This window comes from Ovis aries, chromosome 14 (assembly GCF_016772045.2).
Source record: "Ovis aries strain OAR_USU_Benz2616 breed Rambouillet chromosome 14, ARS-UI_Ramb_v3.0, whole genome shotgun sequence".
Lineage (NCBI taxonomy): Eukaryota > Metazoa > Chordata > Mammalia > Artiodactyla > Bovidae > Ovis > Ovis aries.
Window position 1 is genome coordinate 55,661,391 of NC_056067.1, and position 26,888 is coordinate 55,688,278.

The 26,888-nt window shown below is 51.2% G+C and overlaps 3 protein-coding genes, 1 long non-coding RNA gene and 6 other non-coding genes across 19 annotated transcripts; 8 read left to right on the top strand and 2 right to left on the bottom strand.

Annotated features, from left to right (window-relative positions):
• Positions 1-3,469: 3,469 nt before the first annotated feature.
• On the top strand, positions 3,470-13,001 carry FLT3LG (fms related receptor tyrosine kinase 3 ligand). 7 transcript variants are annotated; one of them, XM_042230713.1, is made up of 8 exons: positions 3,470-3,729; positions 3,849-3,915; positions 4,948-5,061; positions 5,909-5,995; positions 6,146-6,289; positions 6,744-6,882; positions 10,301-10,488; positions 12,601-12,824. In XM_042230713.1, exons 2-8 carry the CDS (start codon positions 3,883-3,885, stop codon positions 12,805-12,807), a joined length of 912 nt encoding a protein of 303 aa, XP_042086647.1. In that variant the 5' UTR covers positions 3,470-3,729; positions 3,849-3,882; the 3' UTR covers positions 12,808-12,824.
• An 860-nt stretch (positions 13,002-13,861) lies between these two features.
• On the top strand, positions 13,862-17,318 carry RPL13A (ribosomal protein L13a). 3 transcript variants are annotated; one of them, XM_012190698.3, is made up of 8 exons: positions 13,862-13,898; positions 15,251-15,323; positions 15,705-15,770; positions 15,979-16,080; positions 16,280-16,365; positions 16,545-16,604; positions 16,891-17,013; positions 17,203-17,318. In XM_012190698.3, exons 1-8 carry the CDS (start codon positions 13,884-13,886, stop codon positions 17,287-17,289), a joined length of 612 nt encoding a protein of 203 aa, XP_012046088.1. In that variant the 5' UTR covers positions 13,862-13,883; the 3' UTR covers positions 17,290-17,318. The 3 variants fall into 3 exon arrangements, with proteins under 3 accessions (XP_012046088.1, XP_060254146.1, XP_060254145.1); XM_060398163.1 differs by having other exon boundaries at positions 13,862-14,033; positions 16,891-17,318; XM_060398162.1 differs by having other exon boundaries at positions 16,891-17,318.
• On the top strand, positions 15,368-15,451 carry LOC114118175 (small nucleolar RNA Z195/SNORD33/SNORD32 family). The gene has a single exon (XR_003591713.1). It is a non-coding gene; the product is annotated as a small nucleolar RNA Z195/SNORD33/SNORD32 family (small nucleolar RNA).
• On the top strand, positions 16,120-16,204 carry LOC114118174 (small nucleolar RNA Z195/SNORD33/SNORD32 family). The gene has a single exon (XR_003591712.1). It is a non-coding gene; the product is annotated as a small nucleolar RNA Z195/SNORD33/SNORD32 family (small nucleolar RNA).
• Positions 16,405-16,475, top strand: LOC114118106 (small nucleolar RNA SNORD34). The gene has a single exon (XR_003591654.1). It is a non-coding gene; the product is annotated as a small nucleolar RNA SNORD34 (small nucleolar RNA).
• On the top strand, positions 16,684-16,770 carry LOC114118110 (small nucleolar RNA SNORD35). Its single transcript, XR_003591657.1, has one exon. It is a non-coding gene; the product is annotated as a small nucleolar RNA SNORD35 (small nucleolar RNA).
• Positions 17,319-23,112: 5,794 nt separating the features above from the next.
• RPS11 (ribosomal protein S11) lies at positions 23,113-25,605 on the top strand. The gene is made up of 5 exons (XM_004015372.4): positions 23,113-23,150; positions 24,139-24,270; positions 24,454-24,529; positions 24,862-24,991; positions 25,423-25,605. Exons 1-5 carry the CDS (start codon positions 23,136-23,138, stop codon positions 25,544-25,546), a joined length of 477 nt encoding a protein of 158 aa, XP_004015421.1. The 5' UTR covers positions 23,113-23,135; the 3' UTR covers positions 25,547-25,605.
• Positions 24,663-24,749, top strand: LOC114118111 (small nucleolar RNA SNORD35). Its single transcript, XR_003591658.1, has one exon. It is a non-coding gene; the product is annotated as a small nucleolar RNA SNORD35 (small nucleolar RNA).
• Positions 24,861-26,756, bottom strand: LOC121816549 (uncharacterized). Of its 2 annotated transcripts, none has more exons than XR_006056232.2 (2): positions 26,662-26,756; positions 24,861-25,169 (listed from the first exon to the last, which is right to left on the bottom strand). It is a non-coding gene; the product is annotated as an uncharacterized LOC121816549 (long non-coding RNA). The 2 variants fall into 2 exon arrangements; XR_006056231.1 differs by lacking the exon at positions 26,662-26,756 and adding an exon at positions 25,278-25,423.
• MIR150 (microRNA mir-150) lies at positions 26,747-26,843 on the bottom strand. Its single transcript, NR_107947.1, has one exon. It is a non-coding gene; the product is annotated as a microRNA mir-150 (primary transcript).
• Positions 26,844-26,888: the final 45 nt, after the last annotated feature.

Sequence of the window (26,888 nt, forward strand, 5' to 3'; positions counted from 1 at the left end):
GCAGTGGGTCTCACTGAGCCAAAACCACGCAAGATGTCAGGACTTCCCCTGTGGTCCAGTGGCTAAGACTCCAAGCTCCTGGTACCAGGTGACTGGGTTCAGTCCCTGGTCAGGGAACTAGATCCCACATGCTGCAACTCGGATGCGGTGCAATCAAATTAAAAAAATTATTTAAAATAAAATCAAGATGTCAGCAGGGGCTGGCATTTGTCTCAAGGACACTTCGGAGCCATAGAGAGTTTGTGAACAGAGGAGAGGTAGGCTCAGCTCCAGGTAAAAGACATACAGACGTGACATAGGGTGACAGGTAAAGTACTATGGCTGTATATGCAGCTCGGGGCACTCTGGGAGCCCAAAGGAGACACCTTTCCCAACTTAAGTGTGTGTGTGTCTGTATATGAAGTGAAGATGAGAGATGGCAGGAATCTCCACAAGGCAATTGCCATCCTCATTGAGTTTTCTCCCCAGCTTTATGGAACTATGATTGACAATTCAACATTGTATATATCAGTAGTTCAATTCTACAATGTGATTTTTTTATGAACTGTGAAATGATTATCACAGTCAATTAACACATCTGTCATCTATTTGTGGTGAGGACAAAAGATCCACTCTCAGCTACTTCTCAGTATATAGAACAAAAACAATCTTTTTGTTTGTTTGTTTTGGCCGCACTGCCTGGCATATCGGATCTTAGCTCCCTGATCAGGGATTGAACCCACACTCACTGGACCATCAGGGAAGTCCCTGTTTGTTATGTTTTGAAGGACCTTCACTTTTTTCCATAGTGGCTGTACCAAGTTACCAAGCTCCACAACCTCCTCTCCAACAATCATTTATTTATTTTGGCTGTACTGCCTGGCTTGTGGGATCTCAGTTCCCTGACCAGGGATTGAACCTGGGCCCCAGCAGTGAAAGCACCAAATCCTAACCACTAGACCCACCAAGGACCTCCCCCTCTCTGTCATAACCTGTTAGCCAACCTAACGTTATGTGAGGCGGTAATCTCACTGTGGCTCTGATTTGTATTTCCCTAATGAATAGTGATTGCACTGAGCCTTGAAGGGCAACGAGCATCTAATTAGAAAAGGTGTGTGTGTGGTGAGGGGCGGGCAGGGAGCATCCCTGGCGGAGGAAACCGCATGCGCAAAGGCCCAGAGGTGAGAAACAGCTTTGAGGGAACTAGTGGCTTCAGTGGTGGCCCCTCCAAAATACTTCCTCATCCACGGAACCTATGAATGTGATGTTCAGTTTAGTTCAGTTCAGTCACTCTGTCGTGTCCAACTCTGCGACCCCATGAATCGCAGCACACCGGGCCTCCCTGTCCCTTACCAGCTCCCGGAGTTGAATGTGATCTTACTTGGAAAATAATCCATGAAGATGGCAGTAAGTTAAGGATCTCAAGATAAGATATCCTGGGTTATCCAAGTAGACCCTGCATCTAAATACAAGTTTTTTTTTTAATAAGAGACAAAAGAGGAGGACTTCCCTGGTGGCTCAATGGTAAAGAATCCGCCTGCCAAGGGGACACAGGTTCGATCCCTGGTCCAGGAAGGTCTTACGTGCCATGGAGCAACAAATCCCGTGCGCCACAACTATTGAGCCTGTGCTCTGGAGCCCGGAAGCCACAACTGCTGAGTCCGGGTGCCACAATACTGAAGCCCAAGTGCCCTAGAGCCTGAGCTCCGCAACGAGAAGCCACCACAGTGAGCAGCCCACACACGGCAGCTAAAGAGTAGCCTCCGCTCTCTGCAGCTAGAGAAACGCCTGTGCAGCAGTGAACACCCAGTGCAACCAGAAATATACAATTTAAAAAGAGCGACAAAAGAGGAGAGGACAGGGAGAAGAGCGAAAAGCCATGTGAAGTTGGAGACAGAATTTGAACTCAATTTCTTGCCTCCTTCCCTGGAAGTTGAAGGTGAGAGGTTGGAGATTGGAAGTGAGAAGTTCCAGCCCTCTAGTCATGTGACTGGTCTTTCTGGTGCTGCCCAGCCCCCATCCTGAGTCACCTCATTAGGGTAAACTCAGATGTGGTCAGGGAGCCCGTCTTAATAACAAAGACACGCCTATCTGGAAGTTCCAGGGAGTTAGAGGTTGTCACCCAAGAAACAGAGCCCAAGAGCAGGTGCCCTATCCAGTATATGACAACAATGCATATTTGTTCATTCATTTAACAGATATTGATGGAGCACCTTCTGTGAGCCAGTCATGGTTCTAGGTGCTGGAGATCCAGCAGGATAAACAGATACTGTGGCCCTCCTGGAGTTGCACTCCTAATGGGGACAACTGACAATAAAGAAGATAAACTGCAGTGGTGTGTCAGAAGGTGATAAGTGACAAGGGAAAAAACAAAGCTCAGATGAGTGGGAGTGCTGGGAAGTGGTTGCAACTTGAAAAAGGTTGGTTGGGGAAGGCTTCGCCTTATGTATTTTTTAAAAAATTTTTGCGGAGTTGCCCTGGGTCTTCACTGCCATGCTCTGGCTTTCTCTACTTGAGGCGAACGGGGGTTCCTTTTCATTGCCGTGCGCGGGCTTCTCATTGCGGTGGCTTCTCTTGTTGCAGAGCATGAGCTCCTGGCACACAGGCTTCAGCAGTTGAGGCAGGCGGGTTCAGTAGTTGCAGCCTTTGCCTTGTGTATTTGAGCAAAGACCTGAATGAGATCAGGTTGAGCCATGTGGGTATCTGGGGGAAGGGCATTCCCGACTGAGGGAACAGCCAGTGCAAAGGCCCTGGGGCAGAAATGTGCCCGCCTCAGGCCTGTGTGGCCGGAGTGGAGAGAGGCAGGAGGAGAGGCCAGGTCTGTCTCGGCCACAGTGAGGACTTGGACTTGTGTGGCAGGTGCGCGGGTAAGGGGGAAGCGTGGAGCAGAGGAGGGAGGTGAGGGGACTTGGGTCTTCGCAGGCTCCCTCAGGCTGCACATGGAGAACAGACTAGCAAGTGAGGACAGAAGCAGGGAGGCTGGTAGGGTGAGTAGAAACCATGATTTCCAGGTGGGTGGTGGTGGCAGTGGCAGGGGTGAGATGGGTGGGATTCTGAACACACTTTGATGATCAGCCAACAAACTTGCTGATGGACTGGACTGTCAGTGGGCAGTGAGAGGCAGACGGAGTCTCAGGTCCCCTCCAAGGCTTTGGGCCCGAACATCTGGAAGGATGGAGCTGTCACTCCCTGTGGAAGCAGACGGGGGTTGGAGAGTGGGGGTGGGGTTTCAAGGCAAAGGTGAAGGGCTCAGGGTGACCTCCTCCTTGCCCGACCTGCGTTAATTCTAGCCGGAGACAGTTTCCCGTTGGAGCCCCCGAGCCACATTCACTGTGTCCCACTCGGGCTACCAACCCAAGGTCAGACCCCTTGAGCCTAAGTCCCGCTAAAGCGCCCACTGAGGCGACTTCTGCCACCTGTCACCACCAGGTGGCGCCCCGTGCACCAGCCTGATCCACCCCAGCTCACTCTCCCCCCAAAATTTCCTTTCACTTTCGATCTCTGGCTGTCACCCGGCGTGGCCCCTTCCACACCCAGCTGGGGCAAGCCTGGTGCGTGAGGAGAAATGGACTCCGGGTCCCCGAAGGGCGGGGCCGGGGTCCCCCTCCTGGGGCTGAGCGCAGACGGCGGGGGGTCGGGTTCCTGGGTCCCTGGCCTGCGCAGAGTTGCGGGCACCGGACGTCGGGGTTCTTAGAAGGGGAGATGAGGAGTTTTCACTGTAACTGTGCTTCACGCAGGAAGCCCTATAGAGTAGGAGGCGGAAACTTAGCCACATCAAAGGACCGAGGGAGGGGCGGGGAGGTGAAGGGGCGGGCAAGGAAGGGGCTGGGGTGTGGGGGTCCGAGACTCGCTCTTCTGTCCCTTCCAAGATCCGGCCACAGGCATGAAGGGCCCCCGGCAGAAATGATAGTGCTGGCGCCAGCCTGGAGCCCAACTGTGCGTATCCCTAGGGGTTAAGGTGGGGGAATGGCAGTGTCAAGATGGGCAGAGCTGAGAGGGGAGGTGGACAGAGTTGGGGTAGACACGAGTGGGGAGATGAACAGAGGTGGGAGGAGATGGACAGAATTCGGAGGGAGATGGACAGAGCTGGGGTGGTCAGAAGTGAGCAGATGGACAGAGGTGAGAGGTAGGGGAAATGGACAGGGGTGGGGAGATGGACAGGGGTGGGGGAGACGGACAGAAGTGGGGGAGATGGACAGGGTGGGGGAGATGGACAGGGGTGGTGGAGACGGACAGGGTGGGGAGACGGACAGGGGTGGGGAGACGGACAGAGGTGGGGGAAACGGACAGAGGTGGGGGAGACGGACAGGGTTGGGGAAACGGACAGAGATGAGGAAGACGGACAGAGGTGGGGGAGACGGACAGAGGTGGGGAGACGGACAGAGGTGGGGGAGATGGACAGTGGTGGGGGAGATGGACAGTGGTGGGGGAGATGGACAGGGGTGGGGAGATGGACATGGTGGGGAGATGGACAGGGGTGGGGGAGATGAGGAGATGGACATGAGTAGGGGAAATTGACACAGGTAGGGGGACGTGGACAGAGGTAAGCGAGATGGACAGGGGTTGGGGAAAGAAACAGGGAGGTGGGAGCAAACGGGGAAGATAGGACTCAGATCTAGGGAAAAACAGGAGAGATGAGCATGAAAAGACAGAGGAATGGGCAAAGACGAGAAAATCCTGGGCAGAGGTGAGCAGAAGTGGAGAGAGATGGGCTGAGGTGCGGAGATGGGAGGTGAGACAGAGCTGGCAGAGGAGGGCGAAAACTGGTTAGCACGTGCCCAGAGGCAGAGAGATACAGGGAAAGATGGTCGGAAGTGGGCACACAGGAGCCAAGCGGAGGAGCTGAGAAGTGGGAAAGCTGGAAAGGGGAAAGAGGGAAGAGAGAACAGGGGGCTGCCGGGGGCAGCCTCCACGACGGAGGGGGGCGTGTGTGGAGTCCATGGAGCCCCCGCCCTACCCCGCCTGCAGACCTCCCTTCTGCTGCTGCTGTTACTGCTCAGCCCTGGCCTCCAAGGGACCCCCGACTGCTCCTTCCGCCACAGCCCCATCTCCTCCACCTTTGCCATCAAGATCGGCAAGCTGGTGAGCGTCCCTGTTCCCAACCCGAGCCTGAGGTGCTGTCTCTGGGTCTGACTTCCCCCTGTCAAGAGTTTCTGTGGCCCCCCTGCCTCCTCCCTCTGGGTTCCCTTCCGTCGTCCGTCCCCCCATCCTTGCCCCCTTCGCTATGGGTCTCTGTCCCCCTTTCTCTGGGTCCCCATCTCCCCACCCTGGGTCTCTGCCCCCTTCTCTCTGGGTCCCCGCCCCCTCACTCTGGGTCCCTGCCCCCTTCTCTCTGGGTCCCCGCCCGCTCTCTCTGGGTCCCCGCCCCCTCTCCCTGGGTCCCCACCCCCTTCTCTCTGGGTCTCCGCCCCTCTTCTCTGTCCCGCCCCCTCACTCTGGGTCCCCGCCCCCTCTCTCTGGGTCTCTGCCCCCTCTTTCTGGGTCCCCGCCCCCTCTAGGTCCCCTCTCCCTCTCTTTGGGTCCCCGCCCGCTCTCTCTGGGTCTCCACCCCCTCACTCTGGGTCCCCGCCCCCTCTTTCTGGGTCCCCGCCTCCCTAGATCCCTTCCCCCTCTCTCTGGGTCCCCGCCCCCTCACTCTGGGTCCCTGCCCTCTCTCTCTGAGTCTCCACCCCCTCACTCTAGGTCCCTTCCCCTTCTCTCTGGATCCCCGCCCCCTCACTCTAGGTCCCCGCCCCTTCTCTCTGGGTCCCCGCCCCCTCACTCTAGGTCCCCGCCCCTTCTCTCTGGATCCCCGCCCCCTCACTCTAGGTCCCCGCCCCTTCTCTCTAGGTCCCTGTCCCCTTCTCTCTGGGTCCCCGCCCCCTCCCTCTCGGTCCCCATAGTTTGTTTCCTCCTGTCTGCGCAGGCCTGACCCCGTTTTCTCCCGCAGTCCAAGTACCTGCTTCAAGATTACCCCGTCACTGTTGCCTCCAACCTGCAGGACGTGAGTCACAGACGGGAGGGGCCCAGGATGGAGGTGGGAAGGAGAGATTCAAGATTCACCGCCCCCTGAGGGGCCAGGCTAGTGTGCCCACCAGGCCACCCCCTCCCTCGGGACCCAGGAATCCTGGCCCCCAACCCCCTCCGCCCACCCGCGGGACCCAGAGCCTGGGTGGTCTCCCCCCAGGACAAGCTCTGCGGGGCGTTCTGGCGTCTGGTCCTGGCCCAGCGCTGGATGGGACGGCTCAAGACCGTGGCTGGGTCGGAGATGGAGAAACTGCTGGAGGATGTCAACACCGAGATACACTTTGTCACCTCGTGTGCCTTCCAGGTCAGCCCTGAACTTGGGGGACAAGTGCAGAGAGCCTGTTGCTTTCCTAGGGATTGGCAGCAAAGGTCTGCTAGGCCTTACTGGAGGTTTCCCCTTGACTGGGAGCATCCTGAGGGAGGTGGAGCTGGAACCTCAGACCTGCTGGGGCCCAGTGTGGGAAGTGACACTTCTCTAAGTACTGGAGGATACCTAGGGGTAAGGGCCAAAGGCATCAATTCTACTCATTTCTCAGGCCCTGTTGAAGGATGTTGCTAAAGGGTTCTTACCCCTAGCAACAGGGAGAAGGAGGGGACCCTAAATCAGGGGACCCTCCTGATCCAGGTCTGACTGGGCCCGGTTGCTAGCAACCAGGGGGAGCAAGGGTCCAGACTCTCCATGAGACCCAGGCCTCACCCTTGACCTGAGGTGACGCTGGGGGTGATGCCGTGGTGACGTCTCCCTCCCCTGCCCTCAGCCCCTTCCCAGCTGTCTTCGCTTCGTCCAGGCCAACATCTCCCACCTCCTGCAGGACACTTCCCAGCAGCTGGAGGCCTTGAAGCCCTGGATCACCCACCGGAATTTCTCCCGGTGCCTGGAACTGCAGTGTCAGCCGGGTAAAGCCTCCCACAGCCCCCAAGCCCACCGCCCCACCCACTCTTCTCCCACTTTACAGTCCCTCACCCATTCCACTCAGGGCTCCCATAGGCTGTGTGACTTTGGGCCTGTTTCCCCAAGCTCATCCCTCTCTGGGCCTCAGTTTACTTGTCTCTGAGAAGGGACTAACCAGCCTTGCCTGTTTCTCTGAGGCAACTCTATCCCATAGAAACAGAATGAGAGTCACATGTTTGAGTGTAAAATTTCTTATAGACCTGTTTTAAAAGGTAAAAAAAAAAAAGGTAAATTAACTTATTTTTTAGGATTCATAATGTTTGTTATTTTTTAGTATGTTATAGGTGGGTTTATTTTTAAAACTTTTTTACATTGGAATAATTACAGATTCACAGAAAGGGGCAAGGAAACGTACAGGAAAGTCCTGGACACTCTACCCAGCCTCCCCAGTGGTACATTTTGCTTGGTAATGTTAATTACAGCACAAGAAATTGACATGAGTGCAATCCACAGAGTTTATTCAGTTTATCAGTTATGTATGCATAACTGCAGGCACGCATGTGTGTGTAGTAAGTAGTGTGTATTAGCTGCTGTAACAAGGTACCACCAACCAGGCGATTTAAAGTGCAGAAGTGCATCCTCTTATAACTGAGGAGTCAGCAGGACTGGCTCCTTCTGAGGGCTGTGAGGGAAGGATCTGTTTCGGTTGTCTCCCTTGGCTTGTCGAGGGCCAATTTCATGCTCGTGGTGCTCTCCCCCATGCGTATCTCTGTGTCTAGATCTCTCCTTCTTATAAGGACACCAGTCATATTGGATTAGGGCCACCACTAACCATCGCATTTTAACTTGATCACATCTTTGAAGACCTGATCTCCAAATAAGGTCACATTCTGAGGTACTAGGGATTAGGATTGCATCGTATGAAAAAAAAAAATTTTTTTTTCCCGGCTGTACCACACGGCTTGTAGGATCTTAGTTCCTCACCCAGGGATGGGACCCGTGCCTCCTGCAATAGGGGCTAGGAATCTGAACCACTGGACCGGACTGCCAGGGAAATCCCTGAGTTTGTGTAACTTGATCCCCATCCCAAAACTCCCACCTCTATCCCCTGGCAACCAGTAATGCTATTGAATTTAATTCTCATAGTTTTATAATTTTTGAGATAATTATTTCAATCACAAAGAGCCCTTTAAAAATAATTTTATTTATTTACTTTTGGCTGCTCTGGGTCTTTGTTGCTGTGCGCAGGCTTCCTCTGGTTGCTGCAAGCGGGAGCTCCTCTTCCTTGCGGTGTGTGAGCGTCTCATTGTGGTGGCTTCTCTTGTTGGGGAGCACAGACTCTAGGCCGGAGGGCTTCAGTAGTCTTGGCACACAGACTTGGTTGCCCTGCAGCATATACTGAACCTGCATTAGCGGACAGATTCTTATCTATCGAACCACCAGGGAAGTACTCCTTTTTAAAAAAAAGTTGTGTGTGTGTGTGTGGCTGCACTGGGTCTTCATTGCAGTACATGGGCTTTCAGTTGGTGTGCAGGCTTAGTTGTCCCTTGACGTGTGAGATCTTAGTTCCCTGACCAGGGATGGAACCAGCATCCTCTGCATGTTAAGGTGAATTCTTAACCACTTACCCACTGTTTGCTGTTCATATTTACATGCATCACTAATCATCCATTCAACTAAGTTTTTTTTTTTTTTCTTTTTCAACTAAGTTTTACTAACCATTTCCCTGATGCTTGGCATTGGAGACACAGCACAGAACAAGACCAAGTTTGTGTCCATGGGGCGCTAACCTGCTGATCAGGGAGACATGATAAACATGTAAACATATAAATAAACAGGAAAGTGTCTGAGTGTAATGAGTCCTATGCAGGCACGTTAAAACGGGGTGGTGGAATCATGGCTTGAAGTGGTCGGCTGGAAAGTCACCAAAAGTTGCAAACAGGGGAACAGGTAGTGCAAAGGTCCTGAGGCAGAAACCTGCCTCCCTGTTTAAGGAATCAAGAGGGAGCCCGAGTGGCTGAGGCCAAGTAAGCAAAGGGGAAAAGGTGTGGAGTGAGGGTACAGAGGGAATAAAGGGGGCCAGCTCAAGTGGGGCCTGAGCCATCATGGCTTTATACAGTGTATCTTTCATTGTTCTATTATCTGTCCATTCACTCAGATATTTAACTTATGTAAATTAAACTACTTAGGCTTCCCTGATGGCTCAGCCTTAAAGAATCTGCCTGCCGATGCAGGAGATTTGGGGTTTGATCCCTGGTGCCTGGAGAAGGAAATGGCAACCCACTCCGGTATTCTTGCTTGGGAAACCCCATGGATAGAGGCGCCTGGTGGGCTACAGTCCTTGGGGTTGCAAAGACTCGGACATGACTTAGTGACTAAACAACAACAATAAGAAGTACTAGGTTCTGGCAATGTCTCCTGTCACCCTCCTGGAGCTCACAGACTACTAGGGGAAGAAAATGAATATATAAATCAATAGGTAAGCACTAGACACATGTTTGTCCAATTATAAAATGCAGGAAATTTCCTGGTGGTCCAGTGATTAGGACTCTGCCCCTCCACTGCTGGGGGCCTAGTTTCAATCCCTGGTCTGGTCAGGAAATTAATATCCTTCATGCCTTCAAGGCCAAAACAAGTAAAATGATATATTTGAAATAAAGAATTATTGGGACTTCCCTGGCAGTCCAGTGGTTAACACTCCGAGCTTCCAATGCAAGCAGCACAAGTCTGATCCCTGGCTGGAGAAGTAAGATCCCAAATGCCACCCAGTCAATAAACAAATAAATACAAGTAAATAATAAATTAAAATATTTTTTAAAAAATTTATAGGGTCTGGTTAAACAAGTAAACAAGCATACCAATTTTAAAAAGTTATTAGTGACTATTTTTTTAATATATTTTTGGCTGCTCTGGGCTTTCGTTGCTGCCCTCGTTGTGGGGTACTCTCTAGTTTTGGCGTGCAGGCTTCTCATTGCAGTGATTTCTCTTGTTTTGGACCATGGGCTTTATCGCATGGGTCAAGCAGTTGTGCCCAGGGGCTTAGTTGCCCTGTGGCATGTGGAATCTTCCCAAGCCAGGGATGAAACCCATGTCCCCTGCATTGGCAGGTGGACTCTTAACCACTGGACCACCAGGGAAGTCCTATTAGTGACTTAAAAAAAAATCAATGAAATGCAACCTTACTACGTGCTAGGCACTGTTCTAAGCACTTTCTGTATATTCCCTCATTTAATCTTTGTGACAACCTTATGAAGTTGGTATAATAATTATACCCACTTTATGGATGAGGTGACTGAGGCCCAGAGAAGTGCACAGCCTACCCCCACCCCTTCCCCCAGGTCACACAGCCAGCACCAGGCAGGCCTTTTTTTCCTTTCCCTGGCCTGGCCCTACTTCTCAGTCACCTGACCTCTCTCCTGGCAGACTCCTCCACTCTGCTGCCCCCAAGGAGTCCTGGGGCCTTGGGAGCCACGTCCCTGCCGGCCCCTCAGTCCCCTCTTCTGCTCCTCTTGCTGCTGCTGCTGCTGCCGGTGGCCCTCCTGCTGCTGGCCGCTGCCTGGTGCCTGTGCCGGTGGAGGAGGAGACGGAGGACACCCTACCCTGGGGAGAGGGTGAGCCAGCGGGGTGCGCAGAGCAGGTGGAGAGGGTCCAGGGGCTGACCAGAGGTGGCGGATTCCATGGGCGACACGGTACCCTGCCCCTCCCATCCCCAGTATCCTCTGCTCCTGCGGCTACTGGAGGACCCTGGACTTGGTGTTGATGTGGGGGCCATGGGGGTAGGGGGTGACAGAGTGGGAGCAGGGAAGCAGTGGGTTAGCTCTGGATGTAAGGAAACCCCTCTGCGACCATGGAGGGGGACAGACTGAGAAGACAGACTGGAGGCTGGGTGAGGGTCCAGGGAGAGAGGACAGGGTCTGAGCAGGGGCCGGGACAGGACCACGGGGTGGAGAGGAGGGGACAGGCAGAGTCAGGGGTCAGGAGGGACGGGGCTGGAGAGTGACAGACGTGGTGGGGTCGGGGGTCTGGGGCGAGCAGGGAAGGGGAGGGGCGCGGGCAGAGGACGCTGGGTCTGGCCCAGTGCGGAACCTAGGAGGAGGAGGGACAGTCCGGCACTAGGCATTCTGGAAAGACAGTGAAGCTCAGCAGGCGGGGAGGTATTTGGATATAGGAGTCTGCAAGCCAGGAGAGAGCCGCCTCCAGGAACAGGCTCTGCAAAGCCCTCCAGGTATGAAAAAGCTCAGGTTATTCTAGCAGCTTTGTCCAGTCTGGGGGTGGGGTGAAAAAAAAAAAAATGGCACTGGAAGATGTTTGAGGTAACATCTTCCTAAGGAAGGGAAGCTGGGACTTCCTACCCCGGGGAAGCAAGAAGCCCCTGAGGCGAACCTGGGAACCTGGGGTTGTAGGTGGTACCCTGAGGGAGAAAGGCAGGGAGGGGCCTGTGGGTTCCCCAAGCGCCCAAAGGAAACATTTGGCAGCAATCGCTCACCTGTTGAGTGCCTCAGTGCCTCCGGCCTTGTGCTGAAGCTTTCTACGAATTAACTCACTTAATTGAGAAACTGGTGGCCATTATCTTCCCCATTTCCCTTTGGCGGAAACCGAGGCTCAGAGAGGTAAATCTTTTGCTGAAAGTCACACAGCTCCTGAGTGACAGCCAAGACTGGACTCTGGGCCCTCTGATTCTAGCATCTGTGCTTTTCACTCCTCTGCCTTAGTTTCCTTATCTGTACAAGAGACTCATAATCATCCTTTACGCTAGAGTTGTCAGGAGGTTAAGTGAAAGGACCACGAAAAACCCCCTAGAGCAATACTTACTGTCCATAGGAAACAGAATACAAGCCACACATGTGACTTTAAATTTTCTAGTAGCTGCATATTTTTTTTTAATTTTTAATTGAAGTATAGCTGATTTACCACATTGTGCCAGTGCATCTTTTAAAAACAAACAGGTTACCTGAAAGAATTTATGTTATTTCACCCTGTGTATCCAAAAATCTTGTCATCTCAATGTGCAATCAATACTTTAAAAATTATTGAGATATTTTTACATTCTTGTTTCCATACCAAGTTTTCAGAATCCAATCAATGTGTAATGTGATGCTCACAGCACATCTCAATTCATATGAGAAACTTTTATTAGAAATACTCGATCTATATTAAGATTCCATGAAACTTACAGTTGCTTAAGTAGATTCCTATACTCAAGTTCTTTGAAACCTACAGAAGTTTTCCAATAATTGGATCAAGGAACAGTTTCTGAATTCAATGATTTTTTTCATTTCAGCATTTGTTTTGGACAGTACTTTTTACTACTTTTTGTTTTTGAGATACAATTTTCGATTGAGAAATTGTCCTCTTATCCTTGTCCCTTTTCATACCCTGTTTTCCCACGCTCCCAATAACCACACTATTAGTTGAAGCTTAAATTAGATGAAATGAAAAACTAAGTTCCTCAGTTTCGCTGGTCACAATAGGAATGCCCAGTTTTCAACTGGGGCTGGGCTCAAGGGCTATCTTGGAAAGCACAGATCTAAAACATGTTCATCATTGCGCTAAGTTTTCTTTGACAGCAATGCCCAAACACATAGTGAGTGCTCACGGTGAATGGAGTTGTTTTTGAGCATTGAGTCTGTTCTTGAGCTTGTACCCTGAGCTTCCTACTTTCCCCTCCTCTGTCCACGGAACCTCAAACAGCCCAGTGAGTCATCTATCATCCCCTTTTACAGCGGAGAACACTGAGGCCGAGAGAGAGCAGTCACCTGCCAGCGGACACAGAGTCGGAACTTGGAGGAAGTCAGCTAGAACCTGGTCCTTTCCTTGGCCACACTGCTCCTGTCACTGTTCCCCCGGGATGGAGGCAACGCCAGCACCCACCATCGGCTCTCCCTTCCCCCCTTTGTACAAAGCCCTTGTCTCCAGGAAATTGTATATAAATCATCATTTTCTACCAGCTCTGGCCAGGTTTGTCTGTGGATGGGACACGGTGTGTGTATGGGGCCGTCTGGGTTCGGGTTTGGTTTTTCAGTTAATACAATGTTTCATTCAATACCTATTTTCTGAGTCCTCCTGGGGCCCAGGGCCAGAAGAGGGCAATGCTGGGACCCAGACGTGAATCGGAACCAGCCCCGCCCTCTCAGGATTCCTGGTCCAGACGGGAGAAGACGTCGGCCCCAGAGAGCCCCAGTACCCGATTACACACGCTCTAATGGAGGTGGCGTAGGCACTGTGAAGATCCCCCAGGCGGTACCTGAGCCTGCCCGAGCGATATCAGGGAGGTTCTCTAAAGGGAAGGACTCAAGCCAGATTTTGGAAAAGGGGGTGTGGAGGCGGAGGTGGGGGGACGGCATCCCAGTCAAGGGACACTTTCAAGGCAAAGACTTTATCCAGAAAATCCAGAAAGTGAGTAGCTCCTTTGGGGAACACTCGGGCATCTAGAAGTCATTCTTTCATTCGTCAGCTCTCAAGCGGAAGACTATCTCCACCTGTTTACCAGGTGGGGACACTGAAGCCCATACACGGCTAGGGATTTAGTCAGATCACAAGTCAGACAGGCACTGGAATTCACATCTCTAAGGCTTGGCGGAGCGCTGAAGGGCCAGCCCTCCTGGCCCCCTGCAGGCCACCACGTGCCCTGCAGCGCGACATCGCTTCAGGGGGTAACCGCCTCTCCTCCAGAATTCCTGGCCCCACCCATCAGCAAGCAGCGGGCAACTCACGCGAGGCTTACCAGCCCCTCAAGAATACTGCAGCGTAGGCTGAAGAGCACCGCCCCCTACCCCACGTGATCTCGCCCGGCTCAGCCATGGCCGCCTAGGCTCAATGGGAACGATACTGATTGGACAGTCAGAAGATGACCCGCCTCCCAGTGGGGAATTTCTGCGCACGCGCCTGACACTCTGGCCAATGAGAAGACACAAAGCGGCCGTGTTGCGTCACTTCTTCCGCCCCTGTTTCAAGGGATAAGAAACCCTGCGTCTAGGGTTCCTTCTTTCCCAGGCGGCTGCCGAAGATGGCGGAGGGGCAGGTACAGGCTCCGCGCGGGCCGGGGCGGCGTGGGGCCGGGTGGGGTCCAGGCCGGACCGGGGTTGGACCTCTTTTCTGTCGTAAGTGTGCTGTGGAACTTAAGGACGATAACTGAGCAAAGCAGAAAGCTTTCGGGGTAAGAGAAATCCAAAACGGGAATATAAGGCAGTTTTGGTTCTCTGGGCTGGCTAAGAATGCGGCATCATTTTTCCCTCGAGGGGCGGTCATCGGGGCTTCCTACACAACAGTTATTTTAAAATTAGGCTTCATTTATCTAGATCTTGGCGGAATTAAACCGGTGTGTCCCCAGCAATGGGAAAGCACGCTGAAGGCGGCTACGCCACCTGGGGACGGTGAGAAGCCGGGGGTAGGCCAAAATGGAGGGTATTTCCGCCCTGCCCAGGCGCCGGTTGCTTCGGCCACGTGAAAGTGTGCATCAAGGTTCCCCTGCAACTGGCGGTAATTTGGCACGAAACCTTTGCTGTAGGTTGGGCGGTCTCTTGCATATGGGGCAGGCACAAATTGCTGTGCTTTGTGGTTAGATGGAGTCTAAAGGTGCCAGTGCTAGCAGCTGGACTGAATGAAATGTTCCAGATCCTTGAGACAGTCGTAATTGCTTAACGAGCTAGAGGCCCTCAAGGAAGGTAGAAGCTCACCACTGACTCTTGCCCGACTCCTTGTGTAACCTATTCCTGATACAGGGAGGGAGTGGTGGGAGTCGTTCTGGAAGGGGTGAACATGTGATGGAGTGTATGGTTCAGGAGGGAAAATTAAGTTTGAAGCCAGGCAAGTGGTAGAGTTCTCTGAACATGGGTCCCTGCGTTCACATAACATACACTTTGTAAGAGCTGGAACTTCTGGAAAGAAACGAAGGATTAGATTAGTACTTGAGCCATTAAAGCTTGCCGAAGGATGCAGAGTTAGTCAGTACCAGAGCAAGCTTGGGTTTTTGACTACCGTACCTAGCTTCACTGGCTCTGAACCTGTTTGCTTTGATACTCAAACTAGAAAGCTACCTTTGAGATCAGAACAGGATCAGATTCTGTTCAGATTACCGGTTCCTCTAACTGGGTGATCAGTGTTGATTCCGATATGCCTGCCCTTGAAGCAGCTGAAATGTGAGGGATTGGTTTATTTTGTGTCTTACCCGGCTCGCTGAAATTCTGAGTCAGTCATTTGCTTTCTTGGCCATCTCTAAAGTGAGCCTTAAGTTCTAGTTTTGGGTCTGATATCTGGTTAGCAGGCATTCTGGGAGGTAAGTGAACTAATGGAGAGGAGAAATTGGTTGAGGTGGGCAGTGAAAGTTGTGGGTGCCTCTGAGCCCTTCTGAGCTCTTCAACCTGTCTCCAACAGGTCCTGGTGCTCGATGGCCGAGGCCATCTCCTGGGCCGCCTGGCGGCCATTGTGGCCAAGCAGGTGCTTCTGGGTAAGTCTGCCCGCTGCCCGGAGCTCCCACCAGACATGAGCTCACAGGTCAGTGATGAGCAAAAATCACCATCTTTCGTTTGAGTCTCACGACTGTGAGATCAACCCCATGCACCGCTCTGAGACCTGCCAGCATCCTCCCCTCCTGGGTCAGGGGCTCTGAATTAAAAAACGTGTTTTGTTGGAGTAACAAATTGAACTGTAGCATGAGACCAGCTCCACCAGTTAGCCCTCTGTGACTTGGGGCAGGAGATTCTGGTGTCTTCTGGTGTGTTTGTGCACAGGGGCCAGTTTTAGGCAGGGCTGGGGTCTGGGCAATAACTGGGCACCTGGCTTCCTGACCTTTGCCCTCCTTGATTGTTCCATTTTCCATTCCCTCTAGGTCGGAAGGTTGTGGTCGTGCGCTGTGAGGGCATCAACATTTCTGGCAATTTCTACAGAAATAAATGTGAGTTAGGGCCTGGGAGGAGGGTTGGGGAGGGTGGACCTGTGTGGGGCTCAGGCTTCACAGACTTGGAAAGCAGACTGCCCCCTTAGTGGTGGGAGGTGCAAGTCTGAGTTCCCTAGCAGGTCCTCAGAAGTGAGGTCTTGGCGTTGGAAGGAGTTACTACCTGGCTGGGGACTATGAGGCCTTACACGCTCTCCCTTCTTCCCAGTGAAATACCTGGCCTTTCTCCGTAAGCGGATGAACACCAACCCCTCCCGTGGCCCCTACCACTTCCGAGCCCCCAGCCGCATCTTCTGGCGGACAGTGCGAGGTGAGCTGGGCCCAGGGACCACAGGTGCTGAGGGGGCAGGTAGCCAGTGATGAAGACTTCTCCCACTCGTGTTCGAGTTTCCCAACCGTGAGATGACGCCACATGCACTACCATCTGAGGCCACCTGTCTGCCTGCCTGGGTGGGACAGCGGCTCCCCCACGTGCCCCACTCAGCACGCCTGCTGTCCTCTGTCCACAGGCATGCTGCCCCACAAGACCAAGCGGGGCCAGGCTGCTCTGGAGCGCCTCAAGGTGTTTGATGGGATCCCACCACCCTATGACAAGGTGAGCAGGACACAGTGCCCTCGACAGTATCCCTGTGGCTGGCGTCAGTGATGTTCTGCAATTACCTACATTGTTTGATCCCTGTGAAAAGAGCACCTGCTGAGACGCCTGCCCCAGCCAGCCTTCTTCCCTGTCTGTCCCTCACTCCAGGTCTCTAAGCCCCTCTCCTTCTCTAACAGAAAAAGCGAATGGTGGTTCCTGCTGCCCTCAAGGTTGTGCGTCTGAAGCCTACTCGCAAGGTGAGCCTCCAGATCTTGCTGAGTGATACCCTTGGGATTCTCAGGGTTCCTGGGAGGGTGCGCTGAGGGCCCTAGGACTGGCAGATGATGGTTTTTTCTCACGATGGTCTGCGGATGCCACTGCGGGCAGTGCCGAAAACGCCAATGGCTCAGCTGATGCCAGGAGGAACAGGGAGCATGGCTTCCCTGACTAGCTGGAAGGCTCTAGGACAGGATGTTAACGCCCCTCCCCTAGTCACCCTGGCCTCCTTTTCTAACAGCTTCGTTTCTTCTCCCTCCCCTCTAGTTTGCCTACCTAGGGCGCCTGGCTCATGAGGTTGGCTGGAAGTACCAGGCAGTGACAGCCACCCTGGAGGAGAAGCGAAAGGAGAAAGCCAAGATCCACTACCGGAAAAAGAAGCAGCTCATGGTGAGGGTGGGATTGGTACTGGAGGGGCGCCACATCCCCGGGCAGCTGGCAACTCTCACCTGTTTGTTAGGCCTTTGGAAGTCTCTGCCTGAGGCCCACTGTGGGCATGGGGAGTGGGACTGGGTCCCTGGGATGAGGACAGTCCCCGGGAGCAGCCACTGACCGCTATCTGTCATCTTGGCCCCACAGAGGCTACGGAAGCAGGCCGAAAAGAACATCGAGAAGAAAATTGGCAAATTCACAGAGGTCCTCAAGACTCACGGATTCCTAGTCTGAGCCAAATAAAATTGACTGTTTATTCTTCATGCTTGGCCTGGCCTGCCCTTCCTCCATCGCCACCCTAGGATGTGGGGGCCCCCAGGGGCTGCCATGCAGGTGCCACAGGCAGACGGGGTATAGCCGAGGGGCATTAGTCAGTGTAGGCAGGTCCAGGGGCTGTGCAGGCATCGCTGGTCTGCAGCCTCTTTGTTCGTGAGACGAACAGTTGGAACAACCAGTCCAGTTGCAGTATTGGCAGAAGTGAGCTGGAAGACTAGTGGAAGGGATTCGCATGACTTAAGGGAGTCTGCTCATGCTTCCCACGTGGTCGGATACTATACTCTGCAGCTGTTAGGGTGTGAGAGAATGCCCAAAAAGTGTCTCTGGAGGAGAAGTTTCAGCCAGGGGGTCACAGGCATCGCCCTTATGTCTTCCCTATATTTTGTGATCCAAAACCAATAAATTATTTTTTAAAGAAATGTGGCGTCTTTGCAGTGTGTGTCTGCTGTAGAGGCAGGCCCAGGGGAGCAAGGCTCTCGGCTGACGGGGGACTTGGAGAATAAGACTGGCTGTGCTCTTTACACAGGTGGATCAGAAACTGACTGCCTTTCATGGAAGAGTTGACCTTGGTAGAGATTTTCCATGCCAAGGAATTTGAGATGCCTGTGGGTTTGTGGGTATTTATGGCCTGTAGAGCCAGGTGCTGCCCATTTTACATAAAATTGTCTCCCTAATTCAGCTGCAAAGTATGGAATTGGCCACTCTTCCCTAACATCAGTCCTTCACTGGGGCATGTGGGCTTGTCAGGCTGTACCACGTCAGGCTGTAATGTAGAGATAGGTGATGAGGTATTAGAGAAGTGAAGTTTTTTGTCTTTTTTTTAAGATTAAAACTAGACCTGTTCTGCCAGGATGAGTCCCTGAAAGGATCAAGGTACCTAGCCCTTGGTCACCTCTCAACACCCAGGTGGGGCCCCCTGCCCCACCTTAGGAGGTTCTGTGCAGTCAGTGGTGTCAGCGCTGATGACACCCAGAGGGGTCTGGCTTGACCAAGGTTCATCAATCTGTACTGGGAGGAAAGCTAGATTCCTGCTGTCCTTTGAGACTGATGGGCAGTACTTGGGTGTGTGTGGGTTCACTGAGCAGGTGATAACTTCCACACTGCCATTCTATCCTGCTTAGTCTCCAAAATGTCCAAGACAGTGGCCCAAGTTTTCTCAGGATCATTTTGCAAATGGGTGGTGTCCCTGCTCCTCCTGGGGGCTCCTGCTCTCCAGCAGAGCCACCTCCAGAACCAACTGAAAATCCTAGAGTTTAAATCTTATGACACTATGTTAGAGCAGCACAATAGGTTGCCCAAACCACTTAATTCTGGCTTAAAAATGTAAAACTTGCCACTTCAAAAGACATGCAACATTGGGACTTGGTGTGGTGGTCCAGTGGCTAGGACTACTCCGAATGCAGAAGGCCTGTGGGTTCCATCCCTAGTCAAGGAACTAGATCCCACCTGCTGCAACTAAAGATCTAAAATCCATGAATGGGACCTAAGACCCAGTACAGTCAAGTATTAAGCCAAATGTTAAAACACTTTGGAAGATTACATGTCAGACTAGGAGAAGGTATTGGTGAATCATGTCTCTTGAAGGACTTGAATGCCAAATACATAGAACAATTCTTAAAATTCAGTAACAATGAGCCAACCAACAAAAACTTAGGCCCAGAATTTGAAAACGGCTTTCACCAAAGAAGACACAAATGCTAATAAGCCTGTGAAGAGATGCTCGTCATTCCCCATTAAAGAAGATAAATCTCCAGGCATAACCTTAATCATTCCTGGGGGAGAAATACAAGGAATCAGAACCTCTGGGCCAACAGAAGGAACGTTCCCCCCAAACTGCCCAAAGTGAAGTGAAGTGAAGTCGCCCAGTCGTGTCCGACTCTGCGACCCCATGGACTGTAGCCTACCAAGCTCCTCTGTCCATGGGATTTTCCAGGCAATAGTACTGGAGTGGATTGCCATTTCCTTCTCCAGAGGATCTTCCTGACTCAGGGATCGAACATGGGTCTCCTGCACTGTAGACAGACGCTTTACCGTCTGAGCCACCAGGGAAGACTAAACTGCCCAAAGCACCCTCCAACAGCACTCTAGTCCCAGATCAGCTTCAACTCCTGGGCTACAGCAACCTTGGACACACTGGTCCTTGGGCCGGACACAGAGGAATGGCTTAACAGGCATTTCAGTGCTCACTGAGGAGGGGGCCCTTCTGTACTCTAATGTTTGCATTTCTGTTGTGAAATGCTAGGAAATATCAGATCTGTCAGAGACAGGGAAATAAGCCCTCAAGTGATAACTAAGTTGGCTGAAGTTTGTTACCGAGCACCAAAGCTGTTCACACCACAGTCCAAAAAATTCAAGGTGGTGGTTTGTAAGCAGCCTTAAAAGAGTAATGAAATTAAATAGAAACTTTAAAAAAAATCAATGTATTATAGAAGGTAAAGGAGAGAGTTTAAAGACTTAAAAATCAGACAAGTTGACGAAGGCAGGGGAGGGTAAGACAGAGATAAGTGTGTTTGGTCACAATACAAAAAGGATTTCCTACTGTTGAGTTGTGATCAACAACACCTAGAAGCTAAGGACCTAAACATCTCCAAATTGCTCTCACCCCCTCAGAGTGGAACAGTGTTACTTTTATTTGCTATTCCCTTATCATCAAAATCTCACCAGCTGCTCTTAGCAATTTGCAAAGTATTGAGCATTTAAGACACCAGACAGGAAATCATACCTAATCTCACCACCTGGAGATGTAAACCACTAGGGCAATGTCATGTATTTCCTTCCAGGCTTTTTTCTACATTAACTTTCATACACAGTTTAGCACATATTGTAGGCAGCAACTCCAGGTCCCCTCCTTTTTAAAAACTAAATATAAATTCTTTCCAAGTTATTCAAGAACTCTAGAACTTTTTTCTTAAAAAAAAAAAAATTATAAAACAACTACAAGGTCACTGGGAGGAAGACACAGCAGGTTTTAAAACAAAGTCTCTCTTCCTTAATGCTATCCCAGAGGGACTGAAACAGTGACAATTAAAAATGAACCATTCATCACTTATATGTGAACTCTGAAATAGAACACAAGTGAACTTATCTATGAAACAGAAATAGATTTCATAGACAACAAACCTGTGGTTGCCATGTGGGGGGTGAGGGAGGGATGGGTTGGGAGTTTGGGATTAGCAGATGCCAACTATTGTATATAGAAGGGATAATCAACTGTATAGCACAGGGAAATATATTGAATATCCTGTGATAAACCATAAGGGAAAATATGGAAAAGAATGTGTATATATATATATATATGCAAAATTGAATCACTTCGCTATACACCTGAAACACAACATTCCAAATAAACTATAATTCCGTTTTTTTAAACTGGAAAAAAAATCAAAAGAATATTTTGTGACCCCTGACCCCTGTAGAAGTTTGTTAGGAGCATAGATTGTATATTCTAAAGGCAGTGCTTAAAAAAATCTTTACTAGACTTGTAAGTGGAAAAAAAAAAAACCCTCATGTTTTCTTCTAATATATAGCTTCTTTTCTTCATGGCTTCATTTCTCAAACCTACCTAAATTTTATCCCTACACACCAGAAATTTACGTTGGCATAAAGTAGGAAGTAGGGATCCAACTTTATCTGCAGGTGGTCTCACACTTGTCCTAACACAAAATTACTGAATCGTTTATATATTCCCCAGGGATTTTCATTGCACCGGTCATCATAAGCTAAATTCTCAGAGTTGGATCTATTTTTGGACTTCCTAGAAGATATATTTTAAATATTTACATTAAAGAAGTTAACTTTTTACTTAAATGTGACATATTTACTTAAATATTTATATTGAAGAAACGAACTTTTATTTGCAAAAGAAATTGCATTTAACACACCCACACAAATATAATAATGTACCAGGATTTCTTTTAAAATTATTAATTCAAAGGCAATTCGAAGCAGAAGAAAACATACATTTAAGTCTTATATATATTGATTATGAACTCAATGCAACTTTGTACATTGAACTGGAACAGTCTAGCAAAAGCCTAAATTTGAGGTCTTTGGTGAATGTGAAGTCTCAGCGAGAGCGCTGGGAAAATTCAGGCCAAGACTTAATTAAGGAAAGAGGCCAAAGTCTGGAGTTTGAATTCTCCCAAGGCCCAAATCAGGGTGTTACAAGACACAGGCTTGTTGCCACCACTGGCCAGAAGGGGGCCTAGTACGCAAAAAGTGCGAAGTGCATGTAAAAAGGACTCGTGTTCCTTCTTTAAAAGTTCATTTAAGTTCATTCGCTCAGTCGTGTCCAACTCTTTGCGACCCAATGGGCTGCAGCACGCCAGGCCTCCCCGTCCATCACCAACTTCCGGAGTTTACTCAAACTCATGTCCATGGATTCCGTGATGCCATCCAACCATCTCATCCTCTGTAGTCCCCTTCTCCTGCCATCAATCTTTCCCAGCATCAGGGTCTTTTCAGATGAGACAGCTCTTCACATAAGGTGGCCAAAGTATTGAAGTTTCAGCTTCTACATCAGTGCGTCAAATGAACACCTTAGGATGGACTGGTTGGATCTCCCTGCAGTCCTAGGGACTCTCTTGAGTCTTCTCCAACACCACAGTTCAAAAGCATCAATTCTTTGGCGCTCAGCTTTCTTTATAGTCCAACTCTCACATCCATACATGACTACTTGAAAAACCACAGCTTTGACAAGACGGACTTTTGTTGGCAAAGTAATGTCTCCGCTTTTCAATGTCTAGATTGGTCATGACTTTTTCCAAGGAGCAAGCGTCTTTTAATTTCTTTAAAGGTAGGTGATTAAGAAGGCAGGAAACAGATTGCTCAGGTTAAATTCCCAAATTCCCAACTATGCCTCAGTTTCCACATCTGCAAAAATGGGAACAATTATCAGAGCCATCCTTAGTGTGTTAGCACAATTCTGTGTACATGGTAATTGCTATTAGATTTTTGCTTTCCAAAAATTTGTAAAATAATAAATTGATATTCGGATTTGGACTTGCACTGACCAACGCAGTAGATAACTAGCTCCATGTGGCTATTTAAATCGAATAAAATTTAAAATTGAGGTTCACAGTCACAGGCACCCCACTTACAGTGCCAGTGACCAGTGTGTTGGACAGCGCACAGTATTTGCATCATAGCGGGGAGTACTATTGGACAGTGCTGCTCAACAATTAGCAGAAGCCCTTTTAATTTTTTTGTAATTGAATCAAAATTTTCAACGAAACCACTCTGGGGAAAAAACGGCCCACAAATGAAAACGACTTTTATTAAACTTCAGAAGTTCATGGGTAGTGTCCGTCCCTCACAAAGATGGCGCTTCGCAGCGCGTGCATGTTCCTAACACTTTCTGGTCTCGCGCCCCGCAAAAAGATGGCCGCCACCACAATCCGTTCAAACCCTGCACGGACACAGACACGAGGTCGCAAACCCCACGCGGTCTCACTCATCTCAGGAACATGGCCGCTTCCGATAACTCTCGCGATCACATAGGCTGGTTAAGGCTGGCCACGCCTTCCCAACGTGACCTAGCATGCGGGCGCGCAATGATGGCGTAAAACTCTCGCGAGACAGTGTGCCGCTTCCCGCCCCTCTGCCTTGAACATCATGGCGGCTTTCATTCTGTCTGCGAATCGCGTGCTTAGGTAGGACCGTTCGCCAATCAGAGTCTCGCCAAGGCACCGCCCCAAACCGTGTCTGCCCCGCCCCTTTGTCGTCACTTCCTCTCTAACCCTTGTGCAGTCGATAAGGAAACCCGGACGCCACTGCGGCCTTCCTTTTTTCAGGCAGCCGGGAAGATGGCGGACATTCAGGTATGGGCTACGGGCCGATGCGACGCTCCGGGGTCTGGGTTTCAGCGGCGAGTCCTGGAGAGCGGGACTCCGCGCTCCAGTTTGGGGGTTAATTTCCCAGGGGTTAATTTGGGCAGAGGGCAGTTGTCTTGGCGTTAATCTCGATTAGCACCTCCTAAATGTTCCCTTGTAGCTCGGTCGGTAAATAATCTGCCTGCAGTGCAGGAATCCTGGGTTCGATCCCTGTGTCAGGAAGATCCTCTGGAGAAGGAAATGGCAACCCACTCCAGTATTCTTGCCTGGGAAATCTCATGGACAGAAGAGCCTGGTGGGCTGCAGTCCATGGGGTCGCAAAGAGTCGGGCACGACTAGGCGAGTAACATTTAGACTTAAATGCTGGAGGCTCCGCATTTGGGGTTTAGTAAAAATCAAGATTTACAGAGTACTTTTTATTGCTTTTTGGAGGCCTTAGGCTGTAGGGTTAATCCTTTGAGAACTGACTTCTAAGGGCCACTCCAGGGAGCCCGAGTGCATCCTGGTTGGATGTCTTTGTGTCTTGAATAATTTTTGCTGAACAGTTGGTGTTTGAGGCATGGTTTTTTTTTTTTTTTTTTTTTGACAGGAAATAGCATTTATTGGTGAGCATGATTAAGGAGGGGACAGCGCTGATGCTCATGAGTGCAGGGCCCGCCATTTGTCCAGGGGACCACGATTAGGGATGTATTTGACCCCACAGTGAGGCATGGTTTTGTATCGCTGGGGCTTTAAGGATTGAATGCTCCAGGTGGTAGGAGGTGTTTTAGACCATAAATGCTGATGTAACCCTGGGTTCAGAGTTGAGTCTGAATATTTGGGTTAGTGTCTTGGAAGATAATTCTGGGGCGCTTGGCACTGGTGGCCAGAGTTCAGGGAGTTAAATACTCGACAAGATGGTATGGGATTTTGTGAAGCTTTCCGGGCCAGGTTGATGCCTGCTCGGGTCTTACCAGCTTCCTCCTCATCCCTGTAGACAGAACGTGCGTACCAAAAGCAACCGACCATCTTTCAAAATAAGAAGAGGGTCCTGCTTGGAGAAACTGGCAAAGAAAAGCTCCCTCGATACTACAAGAACATTGGTCTGGGCTTCAAGACTCCAAAGGAGGTACGGGCACCCTCAGAAAAAAGGAGACCCCTGTGTCCCTGCACATGTACCCAAACTGAGTTGACCTATTCGCATCTCAGTGGCTGCTGCTGGGAACTGTAGTTTGTGTGTTTAGAGAGGCCACGCCCCTTGTTCTTTTCAGGAACTATGTTTAGGGCTCCCTAATCCTCCTTATCCCTTTAGGCCATCGAGGGCACCTATATTGACAAGAAATGCCCTTTTACGGGTAACGTCTCCATTCGAGGGCGGATCCTGTCTGGTGAGTGAGGACCTCCAGGGGCTTGGGTTCAAATTCCTGGGTCTGAGGAAAGAAGGGCTGAGGACACTGAGGCTCCAGGGTCCTGGGTTGGGGAAGGGGTTGGCAGACTTCTGGTGACCCCAGGGGGACACTTGGCAAATGATGTCTATTTCACGATGGTCTTCAGACGCCCACCCTGGGCAGTGCTGAGAAGGCCACTTGGCACAACTGATGCTGGAAGCAGGGCTTCCTGGGAACCCTACTCAGCGGCCCCCTGCTTCCCAGATGCCCCAGGCTGCCTATGGCTCCCTTCCCTGTGGGGCTTGACCAGGAACTGCCCCCCGTCCCCCCAGGCGTGGTGACCAAAATGAAGATGCAGAGGACTATCGTCATCCGCCGAGACTACCTTCACTACATCCGGAAGTACAACCGCTTCGAGAAGCGCCACAAGAACATGTCCGTGCACCTTTCTCCCTGCTTCAGGTGAGCAGGGTTGGCTGCCCTCCTGGGCAGGGAGGAGGGGTTGGGTTGCACAGGAGTGAGTGGCGTGGGACCAGACCTGGCTGTAACAGGACGCCCTGGCCGCCGTGTGGAGGTCATCAGCTGTTGGGGCGGGTAGTAAAGGGGTCCTGTATCATCATCTTTGTGAGCCTCCAGTGCCCTGCAAAAGACATGACAGATGGTGGTGTTCTGTCCCTGGAAGGGTCGGACCATCCTCTGCATGGCCTGGAACCTGGGGCCTTACACATTGTTTGTGCTCAGTAATTACCTGGGGGAGGGTGAAACTGGAAATAGGAGCTTGGTCGGGGTTTGGAGGAGCCAAAGCTGAGAGGCTCCGCCTAGAGACATGAAGATGCCTTTAGGGCCTGCTGAGAGCAGAGCCTCCCCTAACCCAGCCCTGCTCCCCTCCACAGGGACGTCCAGATCGGTGACATCGTCACGGTGGGTGAGTGCCGGCCCCTGAGCAAGACAGTGCGCTTCAATGTCCTCAAGGTCACCAAGGCTGCCGGCACCAAGAAGCAGTTCCAGAAGTTCTGAGACTGGACCTCTGCCTGCTGCCTCAAACACAATAAAGTTATTTTCCCAGGCTCTGGAAAGCTCTGGCTGTCTGCCCCTACAAGAGGGAGGGGTTGTCCCCAGGAATTAAGTGGGGTTGGTGTAGAAGATGGGATTCGTCTACATCTTCTGGGGGCATAAAGATGGGGCCCACATCCTGCCTCCTGCCCTCACGTCTGGGTGTAGCAACCTGTATCAAGATGCTGCCTCCTCTGATGTTTTGGTCTTTGTTACCTTTTGGTGTTGCGCACATGAGGCCTTTCTACCTGGTGTTGAGCTCCCCCCGCAAGTCTCTGGGGAGGAAGTGAGTGAGGGTGGAGGTTCCTGGGTTCTCTAGACTCTGAGCCTTTTCTGGTCTCTGTGGGGAGGGGGAAGAAGAAATATCCGCCCTCTTGGCTTTGCTGGGCGTCAGTGTCGGTGTGTTGGGTGGGCTTGGGTTCAAAGCTGCCTGTTGGCAGAGTTGAAGGTCTTGAACTCAAGGTGGGATTGTCTTCTGACGGGAAAGCAAGGCACCCACCTTCCCCTGCACATCCCGCCGACCCTCCTAAGTGAGCACCATGCCTGTTTGCAGATGAGCAAACTCATCTGAGGGGGCAAGTTCTCTGCTTAGGGTCCCAGGAAGTACCTAAGCTGCAGGCATCAGATGATGGCGACTACTTTGCCCAAAAATCCTAGTAAGGAAAATGGCCTAGAGGGCATAGCGAGGCCAGCCAGCAGTGAGGGGTCACAGGCGGCTGCATGGATAGGAAGTCCCTCAAGGTGAGACTGAATCAGGACAGACCAGATGGGGTGGCTTTGGGTGAGGAGAAGCTGGAGATGGGGAAAAATGAGGGCAAGGCAAATGAAGGGGAAGAGATTTCTGACAGCCAGACAGGGCAACCTTTAGTGTCAAGGGTAAAAACTCAGGAAATGGGGAGAGCTCAACAGTTGGTATTCGCAGGAAAGGCTTTCTGCTAGAGAAATGGGGAAAGGAAGAGGGACCTTGAGTGTCAGAGATGTGAGACACCCCTCTGCTGGACACCAGTCAGACGGAGAAGCAGGTACAGAGACAGCAGGTGCAGACAAACGCCGAGGAGAGAGAGAGCAGAGACCCTCACCTGAGCCACAACGGGGCAGAGATGGAGGCTTAGCTTTAGGGGAGGCGCTGGAGTTACCCCGTTAACTCCAACCCGGAGGCCTGGTGCTGCTGGGATCCCCAGGTCCCTGCCTCCCCGTACCTGTACCAGGGACCGAGACACACACTGGTACAAGGGTTGGGAGACAGGGCCGTGAGGAGAGAAGGGCCGCTGCCGCTGCTGCCGCCGCCTCTGGGGACTTTGCGTCT

Coding starts and splice junctions, on each gene's coding strand:
- FLT3LG (XM_042230713.1), top strand. CDS start 3,883: ATGATAGTGCTGGCGCCAGCCTGGAGCCCAACT. Junction 5,996..6,145: donor GGGAGGGGCCCAGGATGGAG/GTGGGAAGGAGA, acceptor GTCTCCCCCCAG/GACAAGCTCTGCGGGGCGTT. Junction 6,290..6,743: donor TCACCTCGTGTGCCTTCCAG/GTCAGCCCTGAA, acceptor CCCTGCCCTCAG/CCCCTTCCCAGCTGTCTTCG.
- RPL13A (XM_060398162.1), top strand. Junction 16,366..16,544: donor TCCCACCACCCTATGACAAG/GTGAGCAGGACA, acceptor CTTCTCTAACAG/AAAAAGCGAATGGTGGTTCC. Junction 16,605..16,890: donor GTCTGAAGCCTACTCGCAAG/GTGAGCCTCCAG, acceptor CCTCCCCTCTAG/TTTGCCTACCTAGGGCGCCT.
- RPS11 (XM_004015372.4), top strand. Junction 24,530..24,861: donor TCGAGGGCGGATCCTGTCTG/GTGAGTGAGGAC, acceptor CCGTCCCCCCAG/GCGTGGTGACCAAAATGAAG. Junction 24,992..25,422: donor CACCTTTCTCCCTGCTTCAG/GTGAGCAGGGTT, acceptor TCCCCTCCACAG/GGACGTCCAGATCGGTGACA.